The sequence below is a fragment of the Dendropsophus ebraccatus genome, chromosome 3 (assembly GCF_027789765.1).
Source record: "Dendropsophus ebraccatus isolate aDenEbr1 chromosome 3, aDenEbr1.pat, whole genome shotgun sequence".
Taxonomy (NCBI): Eukaryota; Metazoa; Chordata; class Amphibia; order Anura; family Hylidae; genus Dendropsophus; species Dendropsophus ebraccatus.
Window position 1 is genome coordinate 44,735,460 of NC_091456.1, and position 20,371 is coordinate 44,755,830.

General features: G+C 44.5%; 1 protein-coding gene across 4 annotated transcripts in view; it reads left to right on the forward strand.

Annotated features, from left to right (window-relative positions):
• Positions 1-20,371, forward strand: part of ACIN1 (apoptotic chromatin condensation inducer 1) — a 57,855-nt gene that overhangs the window by 414 nt on the left and 37,070 nt on the right. For 2 of the 4 annotated variants that reach the window (XR_011362116.1, XM_069961598.1), the window contains exons 2-5: positions 12,696-12,761; positions 17,499-17,610; positions 19,409-19,525; positions 19,997-20,085. Coding sequence is in view for 3 of the 4 variants with exons in the window: in XM_069961598.1 (XP_069817699.1) it covers positions 12,696-12,761; positions 17,499-17,610; positions 19,409-19,525; positions 19,997-20,085 (384 nt within the window). In the remaining variant the exon portion in view is untranslated. Of the gene's footprint in view, positions 1-78; positions 162-12,695; positions 12,762-17,498; positions 17,611-19,408; positions 19,526-19,996; positions 20,086-20,371 lie in introns of those variants that run through there. The other 2 variants (XM_069961600.1, XM_069961599.1) reach the window with 2 other exon arrangements.

A 20,371-nucleotide genomic window follows, 5' to 3' on the forward strand; every position in this document is an offset into this window, starting at 1 on the left:
CTGTGCCTCGCTTACGCCGACGTACATTGGATTATGGGCATAGCGTAACGCATGCGCACTAACGTCCGAGAGGCCTCCTTCCCGCCCTTTCCCACTTAGCGTCTCGTACGGGCGCGCGCCCTTGGCTTTGGGGATTAGCCCCGCCTTCCCTGCGCGTTCCGGTGGGCAATTAGGAGATCTAAAAACAAATCTATAAACGCAAGTAATGCGGCAAAGTATAGTCGCTGCCGTGTGCCAATGGCGGTATAGGGCACTGGGCGCCTCATGTCCCGCCACTAGCTTGGGCCGGGGATAGTTTGGGAAGGACGACCTGTTACCTCATGTGACATATGGCTGCACGACGGCTGCCCAGCAAAGCTTTTATACAGGGCTTCTGTGGAGATAGTCAGTGCTTATTAGCTGAGATGTCTGCTCAGTGTTACCTCAGGAGCAGGGAAAGCGAGACCTACCTGTTACCTGCCTGCTCCCTCCTCATCCCTATATAGCGCTGCCATTAGCAGTCACGTGTCACACAGGGTTACCTCAGGGAAAGGGAGACCTACCTGTTACCTGTCTGCTCACTCCTATATAGCGCTGCCATTACACAGGGTTACCTCAGGACCTGTGGAGGGGCACACCAGACATGGGGAACCTTTGCCCCCCCCCCCTCCTCCCCCAGCTGTTGCAAAACTACAACTCCCATCATGCCTGGACAGCCTTCGGTTGTTCAGGCATGATGGGAATTGTAGTTTTGCAACAGCTGGGGGGCCGAAGGTTCCCCATCCCAGCTTTATACTGCAGGCCCACATCTGCTTCATAGGAAAATCACCCTAATGTTACTTAAAGGAGAAGTCCAGCAAAAAATTTTATTTAAATATTGTATTGCCCCAAAAGTTATACAAATCACTAATATACACTTATTACAGGAAATGCTTATAAAGTGCTTTTTCCCCCCCTGCACTTACTACTGCATCAAGGCTTCACTTCCTGGATAATATGGTGATGTCACTTCCTGGATAATATGGTGATGTCACGACCCGACTCCCAGAGCTGTGCGGGCTGTGGCTGCTGGAGAGGATGATGGTAGGGGGACACTGAGGGACACAGGGCACTGGAGGCACACTGAGCATCCCTCTGCCATCATCCTCTCCAGCAGCCACAGCCCGCACAGCTCTGGGAGTCGTGACATCATCATGTTATCCAGGAAGTGAAGCCTTGATGCAGTAGTAAGTGCAGGAAAAAAGTACTTTATATGCATTTCCTGTAATAAGTGTATATCGGTGATTTGCATAACTTTTTTTTTTTTGGGGGGGGGGGGAATACAATACTTTAATAAAAATTTTGCCACACTTCTTTAAAGAGGACCGGTCACACACCCCGGGGTGAAAGGCTCCCGACCCCCCCGTTAGAGCAGCCTATACTCACCTGATCCAGTCGGGTCACGGAGATCTCAGCCGCTGCAGCCCGGCGCGCGCACTGAGAGATGAGTCCAACACCCATAGAAAATGACAGGAGAGTCCAGCGCTCCGTCATTCTCTATGAGCGTTGGACACTCAGTGCGCGCGCCGGGCTGCAGCGGCTGAGATCTCAGTCACCCAACCGGATCCAGAAGCGGGATTAGGTGAGTATAGGGGGCTCTATCGGGGGTCGGGAGCCTGTCACCCCGGCACGGAGGGTGACAGGTTCCCTTTAATGCTCATGCCATAGGTCTGGCTGTGGCCTAATACATCTCCTTAGCTGCATGTACTATTAAAGTTAATAGAGAATAATGCGTTATATGTACAGTATGGTAAGCAGCTGCCCAAGAGCTCAATAAACTCACATCCACTGTGAGCAAATGCTGCCGATGGTGTGTATGACACTGGAGCGGCCTGCCCATAGATGAAATGGGTTGCATGCTGTCCTGCAGAATACACTATACTCGTTCTGTCCCTCCTGCACCTACACTGTTGCTCTAGTTCCCCCTCTTGTCTTTCTATACTTCCCTGTGTAGATGATGTGCCTGACACTGCAGCCAGTCATTGACCTCAGTGGTCCCATGCTGACTAATAGTACAGAGTGCACGATATGGGGAGGACTGGTGCATCAGTGCTGACTATAGCACTTGTTTATTATTCTATCAGGCCTTATTATTATTTTAATTTTTTAGTAACAGGGACAACACCTTAGAAAATCTACTTCAGACCTGATCTGGACCCTATTAATAAAGTAGAGTCCCACTGGGCTGTGAAGTCTGTTGACTTCAGCGGATGCAGTGCTATGCACTATGGTAGCAAGGCTGTGGTCATGTGGTGCATTATTGATGGTTTTATTTAATGTAGTGAAAACCAAGATTGGTCCAGAACAGACAGAAATCTATTAGCACATAAAGCTTATCCTTCTCATGTTGGGGTTTAATTCTGGTTTTGACTGAAAATGGGACCCATCCAATCCCTACTATGTGAACAAGGCTTATAGGGGTTAACCCAAGCTGAACACTTATCCACAGGAAGGATGACAAGGGCCCTAATGCTGTCCTCATAAGTGCTCATTAGAGATGAGCGAACCGGGTTCGAGTTGATCCGAACCCGAACGCTCGGCATTTGATTAGCTGTGGCTGTTAAACTTGGATAAAGCTCTAAGGTTGCCTGGAAAACATGGATACAGCCAATGACTATATCCATGTTTTCTGCATAGCCTTAGGGCTTTATCCAACTTCAGCAGCCACCACTAATCAAATGCCAAAAGTTCGGGTTCGGATCGACTCGAGCATGCTGGAGGTTCGCTCATCTCTAGTGCTCATCAATCCCATAGCTAGTGGAGCAGCAGCCTGTATACTCGTTTACCACCCCACTTATATATGACACAAGGGACTTCCCTTCTCATGATGGTGGGGAACCCCAGCAGTTGGACCCCAATAATCAGTTACTCGTCACCTATTCTGTGGATAAGTGGTAACTCAAGATGAGCGAACCTCGAGCATGCGCAAGTTTGTCCGTACCTGAGCGTGCAGCATTTCATTACTAGTGGCTGAAGAAGTTGGATGCAGCCCCAAGGCTGCCTAGAAAACCTAGATACAGCCATGGGCTATATCAGCTTTTTCCAGGACTCCTTAGGGCTTCATCCACGAGTAATGAAAAGCCTCACGCTCTGGCTCACTCAATCCTAGTGCTTACATCATTTTGGGGTAATCTTAATTCTGCTAACACAGTTATACTTGTAGGGCTCTTCAAGTTACACATACATTCATTGAGCAAACTTGTCTCCTCCTGATATGCTGCTCTTTACCTCACTTGTTGACAGCTGTCTAGGTTATCAACCACCACTCTGCTCTAAAAGCAGTGGTTTGGCTCTAGCTATAAAGTAAATGTAAAGCTATGTTTATATACTGTATTACACATATAAATATGTTTAGTATGTTCTTGACTTCAATTGTGGATTTCAAACTGCAAAAAAAGGGAAGCTATTTTCTGAAGCTGCTATTGATGTTGAGAGTGTGGTCTTCTGTGTAAGACAAAGGTATTGCGGGAAATGGACAGAACATAGTTGGTAGTTAGATGGGTTTTCTGGGCAAAACAGACTGATCAGTGGGGTACTGACATCGGGCACCTCGGCCAGTCAGCTGTCCAGCACTCACACTACACAGCGAAACAGGTCAGAAGCTGTTGTCTCAATTCACAGTGTAGTGGCCAGTCCTGGTTTCTGAAGCTCAGCTGCCGGTCACTTGAACAGGAGATGAGCTGCAGTTACGCGTCTCCACTGCAACACAGGGCGCAGAGTCCACTGCTTCCGGCCCCATTCATTGTGTAGGACAGGCAACCGACTGCTGATCAGCGGATGTGTCGATGATTAGTGACTGATGACCTAGCCTGTGGCAAGCTCACCCGTCTATTTTGTCCAGAAAATGCCTTTAAAGTGTACCTGTTATGATGTACGCTAACCCGATCCGGCATGAAACCCGTTCTGTCCCCTGAAGTTTGGGTAACAATGGATATGACCACAGATCAGTTCCCTGCACGAGCCCCATTCTGATCCAATAGGCTTGTGCACGGAGCTGACCTGGCATGAGTTTGCCCATAGCCAAAATTCTGGCGGCAGAATGAATTTCACGTCTGTCAGGTCAGTGTACTTCTTGACAGGTACACCTTCAATACATTTAGGTAATTAAACCGGATGTGTTCACTGTCGGCATATCTTTCAGAGAGAATGCTGATGTATAACACTGACAGACTGGGGAAACTCAGTGTGAATTTAGCCTTAGCTGAAAGTATGTTTGTTCCTTAGGCTTTCCTTCAGCAGCTTGAGAGGAGCTCTGAAACAGCTGTGGAAGGCTGATATACTTTCAAATGAAATTTCATTAGATGTAGTATAAGAGCATTCTTTATTATGTATATTTTATCAACACACTTTAAGGGCTTATTCTCACGTTGTGTATAATACGGAACCTACAGACAGGTAAGCGATGTTGTGGATATTATCTATAGGCTGGGTTCACACTACGTATATTTCAGTCAGTATTGTGGTCCTCATATTGCAACCAAAACCAGGAGTGGATTAAAAACAGATCTGTTCACACAGTGTTGAAATTGAGTGGATGGCCGCCATTTAATGGCAAATATTTGCTGTTATTATAAAACAACGGCTGTTATATTGAAATAATGGCAGTTATTTACTGTTATATGGCGGCCATCCACTCAATTTCACCATTGTGTGAACAGATCCTTTCTGTGTTTTTAATCCACTCCTGGTTTTGGTTGCAATATGAGGACCACAATACTGACTGAAATATATGTAGTGTGAACCCAGCCATAAAGTGTTTTAATACATTGCTTACCTGTCTGTAGGTTCTGTGTTATACAGAACATGAGAATAAGCCCTTAGGCCCCGTTCCCACTGAGCAAAGCTAGCGGAATTCCGCGACGGAATTGTCCGCCGCGGAATGCCGTTAGCCTCCCGCTCATAATGGGACTCTATGGGAGGCGCGCGCTGCTGCTCTATACGCGCTGAAGAATGAACATGTTCATTCTTCAGCGCGGACAGGGCAGGAGCGCGCGCCTCCCATAGAGTCCCATTATGAGCGGGAGGCTAACGGCATTCCGCGGCGGACAATTCCGTCGCGGAATTCCGCTAGCTTTGCTCAGTGGGAACGGGGCCTTACTGTGTCGTTACACTGTGTCACCCACCGTACAGCTACAGCAATTGAAAAATAAATAGTTCTGGCTTTAGGAATGTGCAGGTGTAAAAATGTAGAAAATTGCAGCGTCCTCAGGGGGTTAAAAAAGGATTTCCCAAAGTACAATGCCTTGTGCTGTATCCATGGCCATGTGCCTAGAGCAGTTGCTGCAGCAAGCATGCGGTGTGCCTCTGCCGATTATTCTGAGCGATACCATATAAAGAACACTATAAACTAGAGCATGCCCTGGTATACCTTCACATAGCAGTATGTCCATCAGTAACCAAAAGAGAATATCTGAAACATTTGCCCTTCTCCTTTTTTTGGCGGCCAAATGTTGCTGTGTGAGGGAGACCTTACTGGTGGTGGTTTTAATATTGATGTCCCTGAGAGAGGAAATTAATATCAGATCCCAACACCCTAGCTGTGTATGATAAGGAAGAGGCTGAGGGGGGGGGGGCTTTGTTTGCATGTGTGAGGTCTTGGGTATATAGTGTACAGGTGTTTTTGTGAATACATGATTTGGTTTTTGTAGTTGGGAAGCAGGTTTGAATCTTTAGTAACATTAGTGTCATGTTATATGGTGTTTCCCCATATTATAGTTGAATGATGGTTAGCTTAATACCCTGGCAAAAAACTGCAATTCATCCAGTGTGAAATACAACTTGTATGTGGCTTGGACTGTGCCAGTGTCACTGTACCCAATGCATATATTTACCACTGCCTAAGGTAGGCATAGAGAAGTCCAAACCTAGGAGTCACTTTGTAGAAAATCAATAGCAGCCAGATATATTATATACTGCCGGTCTGTAACACACTGTTGATGTGGTTTGCTTGTATGTATTGCACTAAAGACTGCATGCGAGCAATTCACTTTTTTACTTTGTCTCATAGAACTGCTGATGTTAGTGTGAACAGTGGGTGGTGTAGAGTGCCGGTATAGACATGTACATATAAATCATGTCTGCAAGGAGAGAGGTCACTTATTTTGCAGCCGACAGTGCTGCAGTGATTTAAAGAGGTTCCCCGCAGATGCCATGATAATGACACATCATGCCAGGCGGGAAAACAGTCTATTATAGGCATTCACCATCCTTAGGTCCTTTAAAGCAGTGATTTTCAACCAGTGTGCCGCGGGGAAAGTTCCCCAAACTATGGTGCCCCTGCAGATCGCCCCGCTGCTGCTGTCCGCCTCACCTACTGGCCGCCTGTAGCGCCCGGATGTGCTCCTCCTATCCAATCAGCGGAGACGGGAGCGTGGTGTGGGCCCTACGGCGGTGAGGCGGACAGCAGCGGCGACCATCTCGGAGGAGGTGAGGAGGAAGGGGGGAGAGAAACCTGGGGATGGGGGAGAGAAACAGGAGAAAACAATGGGGGAGAGAAACCTGGGGATGGGGGAGAGAAGCATGGGGGAGAGACAGGGAGAGAAGCATGGGGGAGAGAAACCTGGGGATGGGGGAGAAAAACAGGGGAGAGAAGCAGGGGGTAGAGAAACATAGGGATGGGGGAGAGAAGCAAGGGGGAGAGAAGCACAGGAGAGAAGTAGGGGGTAGAAGTATGGTGGAAAGAAGCAGGGGGGAGGGAAGTATGGTGGAGAGAAGCACAGGAGAGAAGTAGGGGGGAGAAGTATGGTGGAGAGAAGCACAGGAGGGAAGTAGGGGGGAGAAGTATGGTGGAGAGAAGCAGAGGGGAGAAGTATGGTGGAGAGAAGCATGGGGGAGAGAAGTAGGGGGGAGAAGTATGGTGGAGAGAAGCACAGGAGGGAAGTAGTGGGGAGAAGTATGGGGAAGAGAAGCACAGGAGAGAAGCAGGGGGGAGAAGTATGGTGGAGAGAAGCACAGGGGGGAGAAGAAAACAGGCCCAGGTTTCACACTGTGAGTGAGTATAAATACATTTAGACTCTATATTAACTATATGTATAATATTTACTGATTTTGTGCCATTTTGGTTGGTGGTGTGCCCCGGGATTTTTTAAGTTTAAAAAGTGTGCCGCAGCTCATAAAAGGTTGAAAATCACTGCTTTAAAGTGACTGTATCAGCAGGCCCAGGCAGAAGCACTGGAGGCGGGCCAACACACCCCCAGTGGGAAGAAACCCCCGCCCCTCCATGACGTGACTCCATTAGAATCAATGGAACCCTATCATAGAGGTGCTAGGGTTTCCTCCCACTAAGGGTGGGTCGGCCCGCCTCCAGGGCTTCTGCCTGGGCCTGGTGGTACAGTCACTTTAAAATCTACGGACATGTGTGAGCAGGTTTAAATTTTAAAAATCCTTTTAAATTATCTATAGCTTTCAGACTTATAGAGGGAGATTTATGAAAGGGTGTAAATATATACCTGGTGTAAACTGCCCACAGCAACCAATCACAGCTCAGCTTTCAGCTCTGGTAGAATAAAAAAAGAAGCTGTGACTGGTTGCTGTGGGCAGTTTACACCAGGTGTTATATTTACACTCTTTCATAAATCTCCCCCATAGGGTCCATTCACACGTACAGGATCGAAGTATCAAATCCACTCCATAAGATCTGCTGCAGATTCTTTTTGTGAGAATAGACCTTAGGGCCTCTTTACACGGCCACCATGTGTGAGCGCTGATTAGCGAGATTGGTGCTTGTTTACCGTTCTTCCACAAGGCTCTATAAATCGCACAGCCATTACCATGCACATCCACTGTTGGTGGCCATTAGGGACGATCTTTTGTCCCGCACCAAAGATAAAATCAGCTGACGCCGGCTGATCTCTGACCCATTTACTCTGGCCGATTGTTATCTGAATGAGTTTTTATTTTTAATATTCAGCCTGTGTAAAAGGGCCTTAAATGATTGAACACAGCATCATATCTGCAGTTTCAAATCTGCTGCAGGTACTGTATACGTGAATGGACCCTTTAAAGGGGTTGTCCGGCGAAAAAAAATTATTCACAGAATAACACACATTACAAAGTTATACAACTTTGTAATGTATGTTATGTCTGTGAATGGCCCCCTTCCCCGTGTCCCACCACCCCCACCCGTGTACCCGGAAGTGTGGTGCGCTATACATTACCTGTCGCGTGCCGACCACGGTCTCCGATCGTCAGCAGTGACGTCTTCTTCGGGAGCTTGGCGGATCTTCCCGAGTGCCGGCCGCCCTCTGCAGCGTCATCCGAAGCTCAGCCGCGATTGGCTGAGCATAACTGTGCTCAGCCAATCGCGGCTGAGCGGCTGATGACGCGGCCACGTCATCAGCCGCTCAGCCGCGATTGGCTGAGCACAGTTATGCTCAGCCAATCGCGGCTGAGCTTCGGATGACGCTGCAGAGGGCGGCCGGCACTCGGGAAGATCCGCCAAGCTCCCGAAGAAGACGTCACTGCTGACGATCGGAGACCGTGGACGACACGACATGCGGTGAGTATAATGCACCACACTTCCGGGTACACGGGTGGGGGTGGTGGGACACGGGGAAGGGGGCCATTCACAGACATAACATACATTACAAAGTTGTATAACTTTGTAATGTGTGTTATTCTGTGAATAATTTTTTTTCGCCGGACAACCCCTTTAAGGAGTAGTTCAGCAAAAAAAAAATCTTTCAAATCAACTTGTGCCAGAGATTTGTAATTTACTTCTTTAAAAAAAATCTAAAGTCTTTCAACACTTATCAGCTGCTGTATGTCCTGCAGAAAGTGGTATTCTTCCAGTCGGACACAGTGCATTGTTTGTGACAGGAACTGTCCAGAGCTGTAGCAAATCCCCATAGAAAACATCTCCTGCTCTCCAGACCAATACAAAATGCAAAAAATACACCAAATCCTGCAGAACATACAGCAGCTGATAAAAAATCTCCAACCTTATCAGCTGCTGTATGTTCTGCAGGATCTGGTGTATTTTTTGCAGTCTGGAGAGCAGGAGAGGTTTTCTATGGGGATTTGCTACTGCTCTGGACAGTTTCTGTCACTAACTGAGCACTGTGTCAGACTGGAAGAATACCACTTCCTGCAGGACATACAACAGCTGATTACTGCTGATAAACTTTAATTTTAGAAGTAAATTACAAATTTCTGGCACCAGTTGGTTTGAAAGAATATTTTTTAATAGAAGTAAATTACAACTCTGTCAGTTTCTGGCACCAATTTAAAATGTACTTGTTTATTTTTTGCTGAACAACCCATTTAAGGCCCCGTTCCCACTGAGCAAAGGTAGCGGAATTCCGCGACGGAATTGTCCGCCGCGGAATGCCGTTAGCCTCCCGCTCATAATGGGACTCTATGGGAGGCGCGCGCTGCTGCTCTGTACGCGCTGAAGAATGAACATGTTCATTCTTCAGCGCGGACAGGGCAGGAGCGCGCGCCTCCCATAGAGTCCCATTATGAGCGGGAGGCTAACGGCATTCCGCGGCGGACAATTCCGTCGCGGAATTCCGCTACCTTTGCTCAGTGGGAACGGAGCCTAAGGCCTTTTTACACACACATTATGTGAAAGATTATTGAAAGTGACTCTGTACCCACAATCTGTCCCCCCCCCCCCCCCAAACAGTTTGTACCTTCAGATAGCTGCTTATAATCCAAGATCTGTCCTGGGGTTCGTTCGGCAGGTGATGCAGTTAATGTCATAAAAACCAACTTTTAAACTTGCAGCCCCGTGCCCTTTGGCCGTGGCCTAGATTGTGCATGCATTAGGCTGGCACACCCTCTCTGTCCCTCCTCCCCACCCTCCTCATCATTAGGAATGCTCCAGGCAGATTGTCTCCTATTCATCAGCTGTGTGAGCCCAGCACTTGGGCTGGATTGTTACGGCACCTGTGTAGTTTTCACTGCAGAGGAATAGGAAAAATGGTGAAGAGGAGGGACTGAGAGGGTGTGCCAGCCTAATGCATACAAAAACTAACCCATGGCCAAAGGGCACGGGGCTGCCAGTTTAATAGTTGTTTTTTATGACAATAACTGCATCACCTGCCGAACGGACCCCAGGACAGATCTTGGATCAAAAGCAGCTTTCTGAAGGTACAAGTGGTTGGGGGGGGGGGGGTGGATACTGAGTCACTTGAAGCCAAAGCAAGGAATGAATTTGAAAAGAGAAGAAACCTCAGTCTTTCCTTTATGACCTGTTCTCTGTTTATAGTCTGTTCCTGGCTTTGGCTTCAATGATCTGTCAGATAAAGCTGTGTGTGTAACAGGGCCTTTAAAAGGAATCTCTCAGCTGCCATTCATGTTCCAAACTGCTGGCACTGTTGGATGGCTGTTAGGTCAAGGAGACACATTGTAGCTGAAATGCCTCCTTGCTCCCCTTCCTATCTATGTCTTTATAACTTGGCTTGAAGCTCATCTTTCAGTTGACTGTCAGTCAAGCAGAAACAGGAGAGGACACTTTGCACATGAAAATAAATGCTTTTTTTCTACGCCACAGACGCACAACTGGATATATGGAAGGTTCTGTGCGTCTCCTTGACTTAACATCTATCTAACAGTGACAGCAGTTTGAATTGTGAATTGCAGCTGACAGATTCCCTTTTCCTCACATATAATCCGCAGCAGATTTGCTAACCATTGACTTCAGGTTTTACATTCCATGGGTCAGGTGTGGAGCTAAAGAGGCACTGACACCAGGAAAAAAAACAAAACTTTTCACATGTTAAAAAGATGAAAAATGTCAAAGTCCAACAGAATCTGTGGCGATTTTTTTTTTTTTTGTACCTGACTGTATGAAATAAACATCAGCTTGATTAACCACACATTCTGTTGGACTTTTCTTCAAGTCTTCCATTACCTACTGTGGGATAGTAAGTTCTCCAGTGTGCATCCACACTACACCACTGTTGAGCGATTGGGGACCATGGTCCTTGGTGCTGTTAGATCTTCATTTTTCTGTGATGTCAGAGAGAATTGTCAAGTTTTCATCGGTCAGAGAATGAGTGTTTAGACTAAGACCAATCCGGAGAATGAGTCGTGTAATGGGAGTCTATAGGGCTCATCTCATCACATAGGCACGGAGCTCAAAGCTTATTCTACTGATCAGGGTCAGGGTCTGAACACTTAATCGCTCACTGAAAAAACTTGTCTGTCTATGACATGTCAAGACAGGTACATATATTTGCGTCACTACTTAACGCTGTATAGACATCCAAATAGATTGATGACTTTTTTACTTTACAGACATGGTAGTGGAAGCTCTCTGACAGCATCCATTATTAAATTAGTCCTGTTAGCCCAGAAAATGGGTAATGTAACCCCTGCATTACTACCCCAGTGCCCACTGGGGTATTGCGAAGAACCTGGTACCGTCAGTCCCATAGCACCCAAAAAATGAAGCTCCTGGTCATGGGCGGTAGCACGCTAATAATATTGGGCTAGGAAGGGCCAAAATAAATGGCTCTTCCCACCCTCGGAATACTAGGCTACTGCTTTGTTGTCTTCTTACCTGGCTGGTTATGGAAAAGAGGGTGAATTCTGCTATTTTTTATTTATTCTTAATCTGTTAAAAACAAAAGTAAAGGAGGGTTCCCCTTCTTTTTCATAGCTAGGCATGTAATAAAATAAAACAGCAGCAGCCTAGTAATACTAGGCGGGGGGACAAAGTATTTTGGCTCTTCCTATACTAATATTAGCCTGTTGCTGCCCCAGACTAGGAGGGACATTTATATGCTCTTCCTAGTTTTCCTGTAGTGGGTAATAATAATGCAGCCCCCATGGAGAGCTGAATGACCTTTAAAGTGACTCTGTACCCACAATCTGAACTCCCTGGACCGCTTGTACCATCAGATAGCTGCTCAAAATCCAAGATCTGTCCGTTTGGCAGGTGATGCACTTATTGTCCTGAAAAACAACTTTTGAACTTGCAGTCCTGTGTCAAATTGGCGTGGCCTAGAGTGTATGTGCCCTAGGATTATGACCCCCCCCCCCCCCTTTTATCATTCGGAATGCCACAGGCAGGATTTTTCCTGTTCATCACTTGTTTGAACACTGCACAGGTGCCTTAACAATCCAGCATATGTGCAGTGTTCACACAGGTGATGAATAGGAAAAATCCTGCCATGGGCATTCTTGGTGGGGAGGAGGGACAGAGAGGCGGTGCAAGTCCTGGGCACAGACACTCTAGGCTACGCCAGTTTGACACAGGGCTGCAAGTTTAAAAATAGTTTTTTAGGACAATAACTATCACCTGCCGAACGGACCGCAGGACAGATCTTGGATTAAAAGCAGCCTTACGACGGTACAAGCGCTTTGGGGGGTCAGATTGTAGGTACAGAGTCACTTTAAGGGGTATCTGACCAGAAGCATTATCATTTACTAGATGAATAGGGAATAAGTGTCAAATATACTTTTTTTTTAAGAACTACAACCCAAATAGCACCACTAGTGAACTGCGCCATTAAGAACTTATGACATATTTCTATATGTCAGATTTTTTTTTTTTATTACAGAAACTATTTTAGCTAAGCACATAGGATGTGTTTGGCAAAACTTTTTTTCTACGATTGATTACAACTCACAGTATAGACGTACAGGAGCCTGGAAGAAATATGTAGCAGAGGGTGAATGGCGTATCTTGCCGACCATCTTGTAATACGTTTTCATTTTCTGTTTTTTAGGCTTTAATGCTGGAAAATCTGCAGAAACACTCTACCCCTCACACTGGTTTCCAGCCCAATTCACAGGTGTGTATGTATTATGATATTTCTATACTGTGCAACACAAAAGGCAAATTATTCTTATGCTATGTGTGAACAGGTGGTAAATAGCGAGCATGGTCATTATTTGGACGGCTGGTAATCTATACAGTGTGTGCTTTGCTGTCCAATTTCCCATTTACTGCAATGAAAAGCATTATTATATTGAAAAAAATTAAAGCCATATTTTAAGTGTTTGAACATAGCCTTAAATGATTTATGCAGAACTAGACAAAAGTAACAGATACAGCCCCACACCTGTCCTCAGGTGATCTGCGGTATTACAACCCTTCACCATCCATTTCAATGAAACTACGATGCAATACCACCCAAACTGTGGACAAAAGTGGTGCTGTTCTCTGGAAGAAAGCAGCTATGGTTTCTGTAATCCAGGATAACTGTTTTAACCACCGGGCTGCTGTAAAAAGGGATATCGGCGGTTGTTGCACATAGTGCAGGATCTGAGCCTGCGCTATATACAGTAGACGTCAACTGTATGTTAAACCTAACACCTGTCTGCAATTACTAGTAGTCAACATAAGGGTCCATGTACAAAGACAGATTATCTGCCAAAGTTTTGAAGCCAAAGCCAGAAACAGACTATAAACAGAGATCAAGTCATAAAGGAAAGCCTGAGATTTCTCCTCTTTACAAATCCATTCCTGGCTCTGGCTTAAAATCTTTGGCAGATAATCTGTCAGATAATATTTCTGTGTAAATGGACCTTTAGTCTGATTCTAGTAATTTAACCCTGTACATGCCACAATTAATATTGACATGCACACAGAGCCCTGACCGGTACCAGACCTGGTAGGGCTTAGGTTGGCACCCCAGCAGCAAAGAACAGGGCTGCCAGAGGGTAATACTTCTGTGGCAGTATTTTTTTCAACCCAAACCAGGAGTAGGTTGAAAACTCACTTGAAATTGGGCAAATCTCTTCATTATAATTTTTCTCTTGTCACTTTCACTCCTAAATTTGTCTACAAATGCTGACTAAAATACTGTGTGGTGACTTGAGCCTTAATCAGCAGGACACCGATATGACTGATCAGTGCTATGCAGAAGCGTTGCATTTATCAGTATGTGCAATCTAATGGTTGCATATTATAGTCCCCAAGGGGGCACTTTAAAAAATGGAATAAAAGGGTAATAAAATGTCCCATCCGCCCACATCTGGTACCGTTACAAACTACAGATCACAGTGCAAAAAATAAGCCCTCATTTGTCTCCATGAACAAAAAAAGATGACTGTTAATGTGGTGTTTTTTTATTCTAGAAAGTTTTAATTTCTTACTTATTAAAAAAAGCATATAAACTGCCTATTGCTGTATTCATACTGACCTACAGAATAACGATAACATACGGTGTAGGAGCAAAATCCCTTAATAGATGCAGAACTGACGTGTTTGGTTTTTTTTGTTTGTTTTTTTTTTTTACACAATTTCGGCCCATGAATATAAATATATATTTTCTGTTTTGCAGTCTGTTTTTTGGTAACTTCAAGGTGGTCACTAAAAAGGTCTATTTGTTCCGCAAAAAATTAGCCCTCCTATGTCTCATCATATGGAAGAATATTACAGTATAGATATAATATAAAGAGTTATGACTCTTCGAATGTGAGGAGTTACAAATTTGCCTGAAATCTCGTACAGGGGAAGCGGTTAAAGGGAACCAATCATTGCCAAAATGGCCCTGCAGAGTTACATTCAGTGCTGTAAAGCCCCCGGCACTGATTCTGACCATATAACTAATCGCTACCTAGCCCCCTGAAAATGAACTTTTACAATTTCCCACGCCGCATGATGCTTACCTATTTCTAGTCATCAGGCGGTCCTTTTCAGCCAAGTAGTCACGGCTGGCGGGAGATTTCTACTGCGATCACGCCTCTTTGGGCAAGAATACAATTGCAGCCCTTGCAGGGTCACGGAAAGGTCCGGACCTGTAATCTTGTATAGACAGGATAGCTGTATGTAACACTGCAGGGCCATTTTAGCGATGATTGGTTCCCTTTTAAGAGAAGTGTGTGTGCCCACTGTAGTGGAACTGTAGCATTACAATGTTACAGCCATTTACTTGACTGTAACTCATGGACAGATTAGCTTTTTCACAAACTTCTTGAAGCGTAAAAAGCCCCATAGCACACCATCATAACCAGGGCTGAGTGTTTAATGGCCACTCAGAGCATAAGAAGACCCTTAGACTCACTGAGAATTTCTGATTGGATATCCTGCAGATTAGCTATCCAACAGGAATGGTTTTAAAGTTGTTTTAACTTTCTCTTCTGCAGACTGGTGTGTGATGATGCCTGCTGTGTTTTTAATTTTTTTACTCTGCTTGTATCCATGCAGAAAAATGTTCATGTTGAACCTTTATTTTTATAGGGTCAGTGTGCAAATTGTATTGCAGTTGTTGTAAACTGGGACCTTTTTCACCAGGCATACCTGTGGCTGTAAGCGAGCTCCAGTCTAGCCAATCTCAGTTAAAAAGTCTTTAAACAGCTCAGTCACTAAGCAGGCAGGGCTGCATGAACAATCACTGGATCATTAGTGTGGCCATTTAACAAGATGAAGAAGAAAACAAATGGTTACTCGTTGGTCATCTGGTCGCTGACCCTTTAACGTGGGCCAGTTATTGGATATGGAAGTTTCTGCAGACATTTATTTGGCTGTTTTCAGCCTGTGTAAAGTGCCCTTTGGATACGACTTGGAGACCAAAAAAATGTGCAAATTAGACCTAAATTCAAGGTACTCCAAAATGGTTAGTCTACATAGTACAAGATATGCAACAAAAGCAAGCAGCAACAAATGACTCTGGCTCCCATCCTGGGTTTAAAGCGACTCTACCAATCGCCTGACACCCCCCCTCTTACCTCGTCCTGCAAGTCCAGTTATAGAAGCCGGCCCCTCCGTGGAGAAATCGACGCCCGACCGTTTGCTCGCGCGTTATGTAAATGGGAAGAGATGAGTTCGACATCCATAGGAAATCACTAGACCAGTAATTTCCTATGGAAGTCGGACTCATCTCTACTCGCATACCGCCGGGCGCAGATTTCTCTGTGGCGGGACTGGCTTCTGGAGCGGGATTTGCAGGATGAGGTAAGTATCTGGGGCTCCACAGGGGGGTTGGGCGGGCTCTTCCCTCTGTTCTCAGTTGACAGGTTCCCTTTAATCCAAAATCTGTCCTGGGGTCCGTTCGGCAGGGGATGCAGTTATTGTCATGAAAAACAACTTTTAAGCTTGCAGCCCTGTGCCAAATCGGCGTGGCTTTGAGTGTCTGTGCCCTAGGATTGCACCGCCTCTCTGTCCCTCCTCCCCACCCTCTTCACCATTAGGGATGCCCTAGGCAGGATTTTACCTATTCATCATTTGTGTGTACACTGCACAGGTGCCGTAACGATGCAGCTCATGTGCAGTGTTCACACAGCTGATGAATAGAAGAAATAGTTTTAGAGGCATCCCTAATGATGAAGAGGGCGGAGAGGAGGGATGGAGGGGTGTTGCAAGGCTTGGGCATACACACTGTAGGCCACGCCAATTTTACACAGGGTTGTAAGTTTAAAAGTTGTTTTTTAGGACAACTGCATCACCTGCTGAATGGACCCCACGACAGATCTTGGATTAAAAGCAGCTACCTGAAGGTACAAGTGGTTTGGGGGGGGGGGGGTCAGATTGTGGGTACAGTCACTTTAAATGTTTAAGTGGTGATCTATTATAAAGTGTAACCACAGTTGTGTGTCTAGCATGTTTATGCATGGTGCCATTAGCAAGAATGTAGACGCCTGAGACATGTTGGTGGAAATACTAACTTTTTAATGGATCTCCAATAAAGAAGACTGGCCTTTGAACTTGAGACGGGAGTCTGAATTTTTCTTTGTCGCTACTTAAATTTTGGCAGCAGTCTAAGCTTCCAATACACCAGTATGCCGGTAATAGAGCAAATAAAGAAAGAAGTGAGCTGGGCATGTGCTTTTCTCTGCTAACAAAGAGCATATATCCACCCCAACCTAAAAATAAGACTTTGTGGGGGGGGGGGGGAGCATTTATTTAAGAAAGGAAGGCATGTGTCTCATAATAAATCCAGCAGCAACAGGGGGGATTTCTGATTGAAGGAGTGTATGAAAACTACTTTTGCTCCTAAAACACAGAAACTGTTTGGTCACCTTCCTGCACCATCACACAGTGGTATTTTAGGGGAGAGGTTCTTTTACTGTATTCACACACATGTGGTTGTGATCTCGCTGGGCACAGAAGGTGTGCCTGCACAATCACTTGCTGGAAAATAGCTGACTATTCAGTATCCCCTCATTATGACACACAAAGTTTCAATTATGAAAACTATGATAGGTAGGAGTAGTGCAATTTTTTTTATTTATTCTGCCAATATTAAAACAAAAATTGTATTTGTGTACCCCCAAATAATTTCACATTTTGTTTTTTTCACCAAGTTTGTTGCTTCAGTGTTTTTGAATCTTTTTAGTAAGATGTACATTACAATTACAAAGTACAATTAGAAGCATTTCATAAGTTTTTTTTAAAACTTTTATTAACAAATTCATCAAGTTAATGCAAAGACTTGATTGGGTAGATTTACCTAGCAGTCTTGCAGTAACAGCGGTCTGTTCAGCAGTCGGCTGATCGCTGGCTCTTACACGGGCTGTGCATTATATAGAAGCTGTAGATGGAACTTTCATGTAAGCACAAAACCTAATTATATGTTTTTCTACAGATGGGGGAAGAAATGGGACAAAACAGTTTCATAAAGCAGTACCTGGAAAAACAGCAGGAGCTGCTTAGGCAACGTCTACAAAAAGAAGCGCGAGAGGCTCAAGAAACAGAAGGTACCGTTATGACTGACTTAGCTACAGATCTGAAAGAAAGAGGGCAGAACCGTAAGGCCTCATTCACACATTCAGTTATTTTTCTTGACAGCAAGACCTCCCGCTATTTTTACTCTGTGGTCCATATAAATTCATCTGTATTTGCATCCGTTTCTGTGTCCAAATTGTGAATAGTACTAGTTTGCATATATTTGATCCATGCTTTTTATGGGCGTCACGGATGTGACATCCCTAAAAAAAACAGATCCCATAGACTTATATTGGTAATCCATACCGCAATCACAATCTGCACTAGAGCATGTCCTTTTTTTTCTTCTTTTTTTTTTACATAACGGAATGCAGATCAAAATTAAAACTGACTGTGTGAATAACCCAATAGAAATGAATGTGCTGTAAGTTGAACTGTGATTACGGACAACTTTACGCAACTTGTGAATAAGGCCTAAGGCAATTCTCTGGTCACTCAGAACTGTGACTCCACTGTGTTCTTATTTGTCTTTTATTACACAGGAAATACGGTATACCTGTGTCTACGGTATACCTGTGTCTATTAGTGCCATTTTCTAGGTGTAGGTGATACTTTAAAGAGGAGAGACTGAAATGTTTTTTTTCCTGTAAACAGCTAGGATGTAAAATTTCTCCTCTGGTTGCCATTTTTCTGACATATTGTGTCAATTAATTAACTGTGGTGTTAAATGACAACTAAAGATGAGCGCAACTTTTGCACATTGTTTGAAGAAGTTGGATACAGCCATAAGGCTGGCTGGAAAACATGGATATAGCAATAGGCTCCCAGGGCTGCATCCAACTTCTTCAGCAACTGGTAATCAAATCCTGCACACTCTGGTTCGGATGGAACTGAGCATGCTCAAGTTCCATTCATCTCCAATGACACCCTTTTTGCCGCCTGCAGCCACCCCTACAGGGAGTTCTGTTTTGGGGACTCTTTCGAGTGCCAAAATGGACCCCATTAGCCAGCGAGGTTTATCGGCACTATTGGGGTATGGCATGAAGCAGATCTGTGCAAATGCAAACCCAGCCTAATAAAAAATAATCTTATGGATTTGGAGCTTGGTAACAAGAAAAAAGAAGCTAGATATTTGCCTAAAATCAACATTGCAATAGGCAAAGGACACACTATAGTATATGTAGACTATATGCAATTATTAGAGATAAGCGAACCGGGTTCAGGTTCGAGTCCATCCTAACCTGAACAATCGGCATTTGATTAGTGACGGCTGCTGAACTTGGATAAAGCTCTAAGGTTGTCTGGAAAACATGGATACAACCAATGACTATATCCATGTTTTCCACATAGCCTTAGGGCTTTATTCAAGTTCAACAGCCACCGCTATTCAAATGCCGATTGTTTGGGTTCGGATGGACTCGAACCCAAACCCGGTTCGCTCATCTCTAGTAAATATACAAACCAATACTATCCCAAAGTGCTGTTAAATGACAACAATACCACACAGAGTGCAGACGGTGTAACAGAATGCCCTACAGTAAAGCCTACAATACTCACTTTGCAGTAGAGCATCCTTCCTCATCCTTACGTCCATTACACATGTAGACTTGTAATGTCCACAGTTTTTACTATGCCTCTCGAAGTAAAAGATTTTTAGAATATATTTATGGATATGAATAGATAATCTCAATGAGGAGAAAAATAGTCAGAACTGATCTGCCCGATTCATCACAGATCCTGAAATAAAAATGCCTAAGCAGCATGGTCAGTTTCTATAGGGACTGTACAATTTCTTTGGATTATGTGCAAAAACTTCTCTTTGCTTTACAGAATCTTTTGCAGAGTCAGAGGATGAAAATGTGAACCCTGACATATTGCCAGAACCTCCTGATATTATCTGTTCTGTTCTGAAAATGCCAGAAGTAGAATTGGGAAAACATACTTCTAGTATGTATAAAACTGCAGTCAACATACTAACCATATCTCCATGTAGCACCCCTAGATGGTGACTCCTCTAGTTGTTGTGTCTACCCCTGAGTAAAGTGACTGTCTCTATATCCTTTCACCTAACTACTGATGACTGTACTCAAACAGCAATCTGCTATAAAATCTATTATATGAGATTTTATAACGCTGCATAAATTAATTTTTCTATAATAAAGCTATGCATCCTTACACACAGTTCATGCAAACCCTTTCAGACTAAAGTCTTGTCTTTTAATATTGTTTTATTAATCAAATTAACATTTCACTAATGGTTAGACATAATGCCGAGTAGTTTATTATAAATGATTTCTTAGTGGTCCCTGTAAAGAGCTTAATCGCAACTCGTATCACAGTCTTGAAATGTGATCTTTGTATAGTTTAACAAAATTACTTTGAGTTTTGGTCGCTAATGGTTAACTACTTTTGTTACAGAAAAGGGTCATTCTGTTTTGGAAGACCCAGGCGAATCTGAAGAAGAGCTTCCCAAGAAACGGGGGAGGAGGTCATCTCGAGTTAAACAGGTAACCATTGTATGCTTTTTCTCCATCATTGTTACAGTCTGGAGAGCAGGAGAGGTTTTCTGTGAGGATTTGCTACTGTTCTGGACAGTTCCTAACTTGGACATAGGTGGCAGCAGAGAGCACTGTGTCAGACTGGAGAGAATACACCACTTCTTGCAGGGCCTACAGCAGCTCATAAGTACAGGAAGACTGGAGTCTTTTTACAGAAGTTAATGACAAATCTCTGTCACTTTTAGGCACCAGTTGATTTTAAAGAAAACATTTTTGGGGTGAACTACCCCTTTTA